Source organism: Trichomycterus rosablanca, chromosome 21, assembly GCF_030014385.1.
Source record: "Trichomycterus rosablanca isolate fTriRos1 chromosome 21, fTriRos1.hap1, whole genome shotgun sequence".
Classification (NCBI taxonomy): Eukaryota; Metazoa; Chordata; class Actinopteri; order Siluriformes; family Trichomycteridae; genus Trichomycterus; species Trichomycterus rosablanca.
In genome coordinates, this window is record NC_086008.1 from 2,136,631 (window position 1) to 2,148,502 (window position 11,872).

An 11,872-nucleotide genomic window follows, 5' to 3' on the forward strand; every position below is an offset into this window, starting at 1 on the left:
CAGAAAAGTAAAATGAGATTAAAGGCATTTGACTGTAAGCTTCAGTTTCAGTGAACAGTGTTCCAAACAAATCCCTCCGAATATAATTACAGCAGCAGATAAGATCTGAACACACGCCCTCCTGATGAGACTGCAGAATAAATCTCGTCCTTCCTGCGTCTCTTCCTGCATCTCTTCATTCTTTTATTCTTTTATTCTTTTCTCTTTGTAGTGCATCACCAACTTCGACCGAGAGAACGGTTATAACAGCTCGCTGCAGCTGCCCGACGCCACGCTCAACTTCGCCAAGAAACACCCGCTGATGGAGCTGAGGGTTGAGGCGCGACCCCTGACCCTCACCAAGGGGGTTAACTACACCCGAATCGCTGTGGACCGAGTGAACGCCCTCGACCAGAGGCCCTACAGCGTGATGTTTATTGGAACAGGTACACACGGATGGATGGATGGATAGATGGATGGATGGATGGATGGATGGATGGATAGATGGATAGATGGATGGATGGATGGATGGATGGATGGATGGATGGATGGATGGATGGATAGATGGATGGATGGAAGGATGAATGGATGAATGGATGGATGGATGGACAGAGTGAGGGACTGATGGATGGATGGACAGAGTGAGAGACTGATGGATGAATGGATGGATGGATGGATGGACAGAGTGAGGGACTGATGGATGGATGGATGGACAGAGTGAGGGACTGATAGATGGATGGATGGATGGATGGACAGAGTGAGGGACTGATGGATGAATGGATGGATGGATGGATGGTTGAAGGGTTGGTTGGATGGATGGATGGATGGTTGAAGGGTTGGTTGGATGGATGGATGGATGGTTGAAGGGTTGGTTGGATGGATGGATGGATGGTTGAAGGGTTGGTTGGATGGTTGGTTGGTTGGACAGACCAATAGACAAATAGACAGATGGATGGATGGTTGGTTGAAGGGTTGGGTGAATAGCTGAATGAATGGATGGAAGAGTAAATGGATGGATGGATGGATGGACGGACAGACTGAGGGACTGATGGATGGATGAATAAATGGATGGATGGTTGCATGGATGGATAAATGGATGGATGGATGGTTGAAGGGTTGGTTGGATGGATGGATGGATGGATGGATGGAGAGATGACTAGATGGATGGATGGACGGACGGACATAGTCGATGATAACTGAAACTACGTTCTGGATGTTTCCGGTCTAAATGACCATAACAGTGATGAATGTAACAGAGCAGATCTGAGTAACTCTGATTTCTTTCTTCATCTGGGAATCGAACCCAGAACCTTCGTGCTGTGAGGCGACAGTGCTACCCACACACAGAATGAGAGATGCGAACACACTCTCACACTCTCCCCTCCCGCCTCACTCCAGCAGTTACCTGATTTACTCTGCTGCTCTTTTCCTTCGTTTCCTTCGTTCTGTTTCTGACAGCGACACTTTAGAGCCGAGACTTCATACAGCTCAGTACACGCCACCTTTCATTCAGATCACACGCGCACACACACACGCGCACACACACACGCGCACACACTCACACACGCACACACACGGGCAATTGGACTGCGGGGTTGATTACCCATTAAGTGAGGAAAGAACAGCTGAAACTGAACGAGACGAAAATCTGTCTGCTTCCATCTGTGTGTGTGTGTCTGTGTGTGTGTGTGTGTCTGTGTGTGTGTCTGTGTGTGTGTCTGTGTGTGTGTGTGTGTGGAAGTTGTCTTGGCGCACATGACGCCTCTAATTACAGACATGTAGTACAACAAAGAACACAAACACACATACGCAGCCTCCAAATTTACCCACAATTCCTTTCTTTAATAACTGTTTTATACTGGTCAGAGTCACAGTGGGTCCAGAGTTTATCTCAGAAGTGCTCAGCAGGCTTTTGGACACACAAACACACACACCACCTCATTTACATCAGCTCACATCTGGGTGCTAGTGAGAGTTGCCAGTCCACCTACAGGTACGTTTGGGTTCGGCTGCTTTCGGCCGGCCGGGCGTCTGCACAGACGCCGTTAGCTATGTTTGAGTGGAGGTGGGGTGGCCGAACCTGCGATGGTGTTCCTCCCATCCGCCCAGTGCTTCCTGTGGAACTGGGCACACTGCGATCCTGACCAGGATTGTCATCCTGGAAGAGACCACTCCTATCATGATAGAACGTTTAATCAATCAGCTGATTTGTCTTGTGTGTGTGTGTGTGTGTGTGTGTGTGTGTTTATTGGTTTGCTAACACACCTTCTGGTATCCTTCTCCCTCCTCTCCTTCACCTCCCTGCGCCTCCTCCCCTCCCTCCATTTCCCATGATTCCTCCTCCAGCTGACGGGTGGCTGCAGCGGGTGGTGATCGTCGGATCGGATGCTCACGTGATCGAGGAGATCCAGCTGTTCGATTCACCGCAACCGGTCGACAGTCTGACCATCTCACACAGCAAGGTAACGAGTACCGGACATCTCATTATGCCTCATTTGGGGGTCTGATGTTCTTCTATTTGGGTCTGATGTAATATCCTCCTTTTTTGGGGTCTGATTTTTTTTCTATTTGGGGTCTGATGTTCTCCTTAATGGTGTCTGACGCTCTCCTTTTTGGGGTCTGGTGTTCTCTTTTTAGGAGTCTGACATCCTCCTTTTGGTGTAGGTGTCTGTTCTCTTTTTTTGGGGTCTGATGTTCTTCTTTTTGGGGTCTGATGTTCTTTTTTTGCGGTCTGATGCCCTCTTTTTTGAGGGTCTGATGTTCTTCTTTTTGGGGTCTGATGCCCTCTTTTTTGAGGGACTGATGTTCTCCTTTTTGGGGTCTAATATCCTCTTTTTTGGGGTCTGATGCCCTCTATTTTAGGGTGTGATGCTCTCCTTTTGGGGTCTAATGTTCTTCTTTTTGGGGTCTAATGTTCTTTTTGGGGTCTGATGTTCTTTTTGGGGTCTAATGTTCTTCTTTTTGGGGTCTGATGTTCTTCTTTTTGGGGTCTGATGTTCTTCTTTTTGGGGTCTAATGTTCTTTTTGGGGTCTGATGTTCTTCTTTTTTGAGGTCTGATGTTCTTTTTGGAGGTCTGATATTCTTCTTTTTGGGGTCTGATGTTCTTCTTTTTGGAGGTCTGATGTTCTTCTTTTTGGAGGTCTGATCTTCTTCTTTTTGGAGGTCTGATCTTCTTTTTGGAGGTCTGATGTTCTCCTTTCTAGGGGCTGATGTCCACCTTTTGGGGTTGGTGTCTCATGTTCTCCTTATTTGGGGTCTGACATCCTCCTTTTTGGGTAGATGTCTGATGCCCTCCTTTCTGAGGGTTTTCCTTCTTTTTGGTGTCTGATGTTCCTTTTTTTTTAGGTCTGATGCCCTCTATTTTAGGATCTGATGTAAAGGTACACGGTGTCTCTCTCTCTCTCTCTGTAGAAGTATCTGTACATTGGTTCGAGGTCGGAGGTGCTGCAGTTACCCTTGGCCAACTGTAGCCGTTATCACTCACAGCCGGACTGCTTACTGTCCAGAGATCCGTACTGCGCCTGGGACAGCGAGGGGCGCGCCTGCGTCCGAATCGACCTTCATCGCGGGTACACACACACACACACACACACACACTCTGTAAACTTCTTCTGCTGAAATCCTTATATGGTCAAAAGTATTGGGACGCTTGTTCTAATTACTAAATTCATGCATTTCAGCCACAGCAATGCAAAAATGTGTAATAACTCAGTTATATAAAGGCGTGTGTGAACCCGGCGGGCGTGTGTGAACCCGGCGGGCATGTTTGAACCCGGCGGGTGTGTGTGAACCCGGCAGGCGTGTCTCACTGTGTAATGCTTTCGTTGGGACGGATGACCGATACGACTCTGGTTCTCCCCGCAGGTCCATGTCCACTCTCACTCAAGATCTCATGCTGGTGAGGTTCAACCCGGGGTCGAAAGCCAAGTTCGATAAGCCCGTCTCCATCCCCAGTCCAGGTACGTCACACTCCACTACCCCCTGCTGGTCAGTCCTAACAGGGTATCGATAGAAGCTCGATAAAAGCTTCTATCAGCAGTGAGGGTTCAGTACTAGAGACGGGATTAAACGCAGCTCACCAAACATTTACAGAGGTTAAATGTTTATATCAAAGCTTCAGTAACAGAAACATAAAAGCTGAGCTAATATTTTTGATGAGATTTGGTTCATTCAGTTACGAATTTATACATTTTATTTATCTGTATAGTTAAAATAAAGAAAATAAATCCCCTTCAATTACTGTGACAAATAAGGTTTTTAATTTGTTATTTAAAAGATTATTATTATTATTGTGTTGATTTATGATTATTTGTAATTATGATGATGATTATTTTATTATCGATTATATGGTTATTATTATTTTCTATTTTTTTATTTATTTGCTATTTTTTGTTTAGTAACAGTAAATAATTATTGTATATTAATTTAATATTAATTAAAATTTTATTATATTATTATTTATATTATTATATAAATTATTATTATTTTATATTAATTATTATTTTTAAATTTTAATATATTTTTTTTAATAATAATTAATATTTCGATAATTTTATTTTTATTTCTTATTTTATATGAATTAATATTTTAATAATTTAATATTGTATTTATTATTTTATATTAATTAATATTTTAATAAATTAATATTGTTTTTATTATTTTATATTAATTAATTTTTGGATGAATTCATATTTTATTTCTTATTTTATATTGATTAATATGTTAATAATTCATATTTTATTTATAATTTTATATTGTTTAATATTTTCATAATTTAATATTTTGTTTATTATTTTACATAAATTCATATTTTTATAATTTAATATTTTATTTATTATTTTATATTAATTTATATTTAATCATTTAATATTTTGTTGCATTTTTATACACTATCACACTAGCCCACAACCTCTGGGATCCAGGGTTCAAATCCCCAGCGGTGTTATCCGCTGGCCAGGTGTCTACAGACAGACATGATTGGCTATTGTCTATTGTCTGGGTGTGTCACTGTATTGCTCCCAGTTATTTCAGAGAAACCAGACCCACCGCAACCCTGACCAGGATAAAGCGGTGGTAAAAGTCACGTCCTGATGAACTAAAACAATATTCTCTGTTTTCCAGAACATTCCCGGCTGAGGAACGTGACCGTAGTGGTGGGGTCGGACCTGGTCCTGCCATGCCAGCTGGTGTCCAACCTGGCACATCCCTCATGGTCGCTGAACGATCGTGAACTGGTTCTCTTGGGCGACTCCGATCTTTCGGGGCCTCGTTTCGATCGGGCCCTTCGTGCCCTGGTCATCCCGAGGGCTGGAGCTCTCCAGGCAGGTCGGTACGTGTGCTACAGCGAGGAGCAGGGCGTGAAGTTCCAAACCGAGCGCTACCAGGTGGCAGTGGTGGCCACCGCTCCGGTGTTCATGGAGGCCAGGGCACCCGATGCCAGCATGGGTCTGTTCTGGGTGCTGGTGATCGCTTTGGGCGTGACTTGTCTGCTGTTGCTCGCCGGCGCCCTCTATCTGCGCCGGAGGCTGAAGTTGGCGCTGGGGAAAGCCGGAACTGCGGAGATGAAGCCACTGGAGAGCACGCTGGTGTATCCCATCACGCTTCCCAAGGAGACGCCGAGCTTCGTGCCAAGTAAGATGCCCACCACGTCAAACAACGAAGAGGATCGATTCTGGGAAACCGGAGCTAATTATTATTACTCGGACGGATCGCTGAAGATCGTGCCAGGTCACGCGTCGTCGTCCGCCACGCCGAGCGCCATTCCCGGCCAGCCGCTCCACTCGCCCAGCCGACTCAGCCTCACCAACATCCGCAACTCGGGCTCGAACGGGTACGTCCGGCTCAGCCTGAGCCTGGCGCCCGAGGAGCGGCCGAACGGAGGCATGCCAGGCGGAGGAGTCGGCGTGGGAAAGCTGGGCATCGCCGCCAGGGAGAACGATTACACCAGTCCGTTCAAGGAGGAGCTACGGCGGACGCTGCAGCAGCGCAGCGTCCTGCCCGACGCCAACCCGGAAGAGTCGTCGGTGTAGAGGGGCGAGCCGGGAACGCGCTCGAAACATCGCCTACCTCCCTCCGTCTCGGAGAAACGTCCTTCCTCTCTGTTCTTCTGCACCATCCGATCTCTCTGCGCTAACTCCATCGACGAGTGGGCGGCATGCTTACGCTAGCAGCTAACGGCTAACAGCATTTCATCGCCGAGCATGTGAACTTTCTGTTTCCTTCACCTTTAACGTTATTTTTTAAAGACTGCGTATTTTAACCCGGGCACGGACGGGCGCGCCCGGGAAACGCTTTATACTGACGCTCGAGAACCTGATTGGCTGATTATAGCCGATGATTTCGGGGTTTGATTTACGTTTAAAGACAAAACGAAGGTTGAATAAAAAAATCAAGACTTTTAGCAAGACGACAATCATGCTTTTTTACTCTGGATGGACGTCTGGAGGAAGTGTGACAATTTAAAAGAAAAAAAATAATAAGAGGAGGAGGACGACGAACCGACGATCAGACTTTCCAAACGACTCGGATCATTTTCTCCGTGTTTTTTCTCATTCATTCTCAAAGCACTAATATATTGTGATGTTTGTAATTTAAAATGCTTTATTTTCTCTCTCTCTCATTTCTGATTTGTTCTGAATGATGAAGGACGATGCGCTGATGCAGGACTTTTTTTTAAGCGCTCTGGTTTCGGATCGTGAACCCGTGGACGGACGTACAGACGTACGGACGGATTCTGGCTTTATTTATATCGTATTTTACGTCGGAACTGTTTTGTAAAACTAAATCGTGAGTGTGTTTGGATTATTGGATGATTATACTGGATGTTTCAGCAAGTGCATTACCGCGTGTTACGGATTATTTACAAAGAATCGCCGTTAATGGACACGGGCACACAAAAATGAGACGTCTGATTGGATGCAACTGATGCACCGGTGACCAATCAGAATAACACAGGTGAGCAGCTATAAAACTGTCTTTTATTTAATTCACTATTTAATTAATTTTAGCACATCAAGAGATTTAATGTTTGAATTTTTAATATTTACATTTACGGCATTTAGCGGACGCCGTAGTCTAGTTATCAAAACCAGGGCACCGATGCCAGCGTGGGTCTGTTCTGGGTGCTGGTGATCGCTTTGGGCGTGACTTATCTGCTGTTGCTCGCTGGCGCCCTCTACCTCCGGAACTGCGGAGATGAAGCCGCTGGAGAGCACGCTGGTGTATCCCATCACGCTACCCAAGCAATTGAGGGTTAAGGGCCTTGCTCAAGGGCCCAAAATTGGCAACCTGGCAGCAACCTTTTGATTACTAGTCCAGTACCTTAACCACTAGGCTACAACTGCAATGTGATATATGGCCAAAAGTATCAGGACGCCTGACTGTTAGTCTTTTGAAAAGGCTTCTCACAGGACTATGGGAATTTGTGCCTGTCCAGTTAAAAGACTGACAGTATTTGTACGGCTCGGTCAAGAAAGCCTCAACTGATGTTCCGGTTCATTCATTCGTTCCGGACACTTGAGTTTCTTTAAACCAGGCCTTCCCTAAACTGTTGCTGTAATATTGGAAGCATGTCATTTCGTTTATTTAATTGATGTATAACGTCTGCTAGCAAAAGTTGTGGCTGAAACACATTATTTCAATCATTAAAGGGGTGTCCAAGTACTTTTGTCCGTATAGTGTATATAATGTAAATGTCTGTGGGAATTTGTGCCTGTTCAGAGTTTCTAGAGCAGTTGTAGCCTAGTGGTTAAAGTACTGGACTAGTAATCTAAAGTTTGCTGCTTCTAGCCCCACCACTGCCAGGTTGTCACTGTTTGGCCCTTGAGCAAGGCCCTTAACCTTCCATTGCTTAGACTGTATACTGTCTCAGTCCTGCTAAATGCTGAAAATGTAAATATAAAATGTAAAACTACGTGTCCCAATCAGCAACGAGCAGCGGGTTTAAATGACGTGGGACTATTTTTTTCAGGGTCGTAATCCGCACGGATCGCCGTAGGACACACGAGGACGTTTTCTTCATCCCGCTGGTATAAAACGGACATGAAGGAGACGTGGATTAAGCGTGAGGTACTACTACCCTGGACACGCCCGGTTCCTTCTTCACTGCATGATGCTCGGTCAGCGTTTTCTCCGCCATCACAGACGACTCCGGAAAAGGAAAAGGAAAAAAATAAGTAAATAAAAACGTTGTGATTTGATTTCTGATTGTGTCGCTGTGCCTCTACAGCACGGCCTAAAGCCAAAGGAGACTGCAGACGCTCGTATTTCCCTCTCATTCCTGTTCTCTTATTTCTTTTATGTTTTTATTTAAGCTCGGAGTCCGTCCACTGCACAGAGAAGAACTCGTTCTACCCGAACTGACTGAGCGCTCGCTTTGTTATCGATCTCTTTTTAATAATAATTAAAAAATGATATATATATATTTTGTGGCATGACAGCTTTACCATGTTTTTTAAGCGGCTCTCCGTTCCGTAGCAGCGTCTACCGTCATCCGAACGTCGGACCCGCCGGTGCAGCGTTTCTCAAACTCCTCACGACGAGTTCCACACCTCACACACACCTCACAGTAGGTCTGCACATCTGAGGTCAAAAGTTTACACCTGGGGCAGCACTGTCGCCTCACAGCAAGAAGGTCATAGGTTCGATTCCCAGGTGGAGTGGTCCGGGTCTTTCTGTCTGTTCTCCCTGCACTCCGGTTTCCCTTCATCAGTCTGTGATATTCCACTAGCACACCAGCGCCGAGATTCTGAACTCCTCTGTGTTGCCACCGGTCAGCTGGGCGCCATCTAGCGGGCATAATTGGCAGTGCCCGCAGCAGACACGTCTCTGCTGGAGCGGGATGACTGGACCATGTGGGCGGGGTCTTCAAACGCTGTGTAAGGACCCTGATTGGCAGATAGAGAGGCGCTATATACCCAGCGATATACCCACCTCGACTGCAATCAGGGAATCAGACATTCATTCATTTATTGTCTTTTTACCACGGTACCACCGCAGTGGGTCCAATTCACTGGGCGAAAGGGAGGACACACCCTGGACGGGTTGCCAGTCCATGACATTGCGCTCAGATGGTGCAGTGGTGATTTAAACTAGCCCACTAATGCTGGGATCCGGGGTTCAAATCCTCAGTTGTGCTATAACCGGACCCACCACGACCCTGACCAGGTAAAAGCGGTGCTAAAATGAAGAGTCTCATTACATTATCGTATTAACATTGTTAAAGTCATGTCCTGATGATCTGAAACGATATTTTAAGGCAGGTGTAGCCTAGTGGTCAAGGTTCTGCACTAGTAATCAGAAGGTTGCTGGTTCAAGCCCCACCACTGCCAGGTTGCTGCTGTTGGACCCTTGAGCACGGCCTCTATAACCGTATACTGGTCCAGTACTCTATGTCTCTTCGGATAAAGGCGTCTGCTAAATGTGAAAATGTAAATCACAGGGCAAACACACACACACACACACACACACACCTAGTATGTCTTTGCACTGTGGGAGGAAACCGGAGCGCCCGGAGGAAACCCACACGGACACAGGGACATAGAGAACATGCAAACTCCACACAGAAAGGAGTTTGTACTGTGGGAGGTGACCGGAGCGCCCGGAGGAAACCCACACGGACACAGGGTCATAGAGAACATGCAAACTCCACACAGAAAGGAGTTTGTACTGTGGGAGGAAACCGGAGCGCCCGGAGGAAACCCACATGGACACAGGGACATAGAGAACATGCAAACTCCACACAGAAAGGACCAAACCGCTCCACCTGGGAATCGAACCCAAGACCTTCTTGCTGTTATGCGCCAGGAAGAGAAATATTAGAATCACGTCCCTTTTGATCTCAGCTGTAGGTAAATCCCAAACCCAAATACCAGCCGTGTTGAAGCTGTTCAGATCTTCATCACATCTAACCGAGGTATCTAATCCATCATAGGTCATCCGTCGCACCTCCCGTGTTACTCGAGCACAGTTTCAGAAGCGCTGCACGTGCGCGGTGGGTATCACACTGAGCGTTTCGTCCTGGATCTGCATACCTTTATTACAGTTGTTTGTTTGTTGTTGTTGATGTTTTAGAATGAGCCTCGTTTGCTGTGCAAAGCGCAAAAAAAGATGATAACAGATTTCTCAGGGTGGGGCTTTTTTAAAAACCATGCTAGCTGCAGGTAGGCACGTGCCAAGAGGGTGTTTGCGACCCCACGATATTCGACATGCATGATGATTCTGCTGTTGTGTACCAATCGAAGGCGGCTCTCATATCTAACAATGCTTTTTGAATGTAGTGATGACTTTAAGGACATTTAGTGGTCATGAGGCTAACACGTTAACCAACAGTCTGCTAAACGGGACTTTCAGGCCCACCGTTTCACTGGAATCATAAATGATCATAGGCGCAGGGTTCAGCATCCTGCAGCCGGCTAAACATACACCGAGCAGGCATAACATTATGACCACTACAGGTGAAGTGAATAACACTGATTATCTCTTCATCACGGCACTTGTTAGTGGGGGGGATATATTAGGCAGCAAGTGAACATTTTATACTTAAAGTTGATGTTAGAAGCAGGAAAAATGGGCGAGCGTGAGGATCTGAGCGAGTTTGAAGAGGGCCAGATTGTGATGGCTAGACGACTGGGTCAGAGCATCTCCAAAACTGCAGCTCCTGTGGGGTGTTCCCGGTCTGCAGCGGTCCAAGGAAGGAACAGTGGTAACAGTGGTTAACCGGCGACAGGGTCATGGTCCGATCCAACTGCTGAAGAAGTTTATGCTGGTTCTGATAGAAAGGTGTCAGAATACACAGAGCAGCACAGTTTGTTGTGTATGGGGCAGCAAAAGGGGGACCAACACAATATTAGGAAGGTGGTCATAATGTTATGCCTGATCTGTGTATACAAACAGGTGACAAATAAGGGCAAATGCTTCCAGACCAAAATACTGCATGATAAAAAATAAGAATTCAAGTTCGAATCCCAGCTTTGCTATGCAGCCACTGTTGGGCCCTTGAGCAAGGCCCTTAACCCTGTCTGCTCCAGGGGCGCCGAACGATGCCTGACCCTGCGCTCTGACCCCAACTTCCAAACAAGCTGAGATATGCGAAGAACGAATCTCCTTGTACTGTATGTGTATGTGTATATATGACAAATAAAGCCATTCTGTTCTATATAAGTCTGACCTTTAACCATATTAAAAACCACTGGGATGATTTGGAACTTTGACTGTGAGCAAGGCCTTCATGTTCAGCATGGATGCCTGATCTCTCAAGCGTTCTTTTGACAAAGAAGTAAAGGCTGTCATTGTCTTACAAAAGAGGGTGGCAGTGCCACCATATTAATGCCCTTGGTTTTGGAATGGGGCGTCCAACAAGCTCATTTGGCCATATAGTGTATATTATGCCAAAATACATGTATGTTAGGATTTTGTTATAACTCATGATAAAATATTGGCCATTTATTGGAGTTTGATTTATTGTTGTACTTAGCACATCTGGGTTGTGTCCTAAATCACATCCCCGACTTTCCTGCTAACATTAAACACTAATATGCTGCCTCCTCGAATACTGGCGGCTCACGCGGTTGGAATCTGGTGGTGCCGCCTCGGATTGACTTTAATGAACCTGGCACATGATTACAAGCAGCGGATGTGGGATGTATCCAGAATTGAGACGCAGCCCATATGCACAAAAGAAAACAGACATCAGAATACGACCCACTGTTACCAAAAAAAAAAAACAAAGACATAAATTTAACCAGGGCTTTAGCTTAACGGCATGTAGGACGCTTTTAAGGGTCAAGGGTGCAAGAGTGTGGATTGAGACACGGCCTTTACGATGAAGACTTTAATGAACTTGGCACATGTTTACAAGCAGCTGATGTATCCAGAATTGAGACGCAGCCCATA

General features: G+C 45.8%; 1 protein-coding gene across 1 annotated transcript in view; it reads left to right on the forward strand.

Annotated features, from left to right (window-relative positions):
* Positions 1 to 6,179, forward strand: part of sema4c (sema domain, immunoglobulin domain (Ig), transmembrane domain (TM) and short cytoplasmic domain, (semaphorin) 4C) — a 36,778-nt gene extending 30,599 nt beyond the window's left edge. The window contains exons 10-14 of the mRNA XM_063017776.1: positions 212 to 425; positions 2,326 to 2,441; positions 3,392 to 3,549; positions 3,845 to 3,939; positions 5,102 to 6,179. Of these exons, the coding sequence (XP_062873846.1) occupies positions 212 to 425; positions 2,326 to 2,441; positions 3,392 to 3,549; positions 3,845 to 3,939; positions 5,102 to 6,009 (1,491 nt within the window). The 3' untranslated portion in view covers positions 6,010 to 6,179. The remainder of the gene's footprint in view (positions 1 to 211; positions 426 to 2,325; positions 2,442 to 3,391; positions 3,550 to 3,844; positions 3,940 to 5,101) is intronic.
* Positions 6,180 to 11,872: the final 5,693 nt, after the last annotated feature.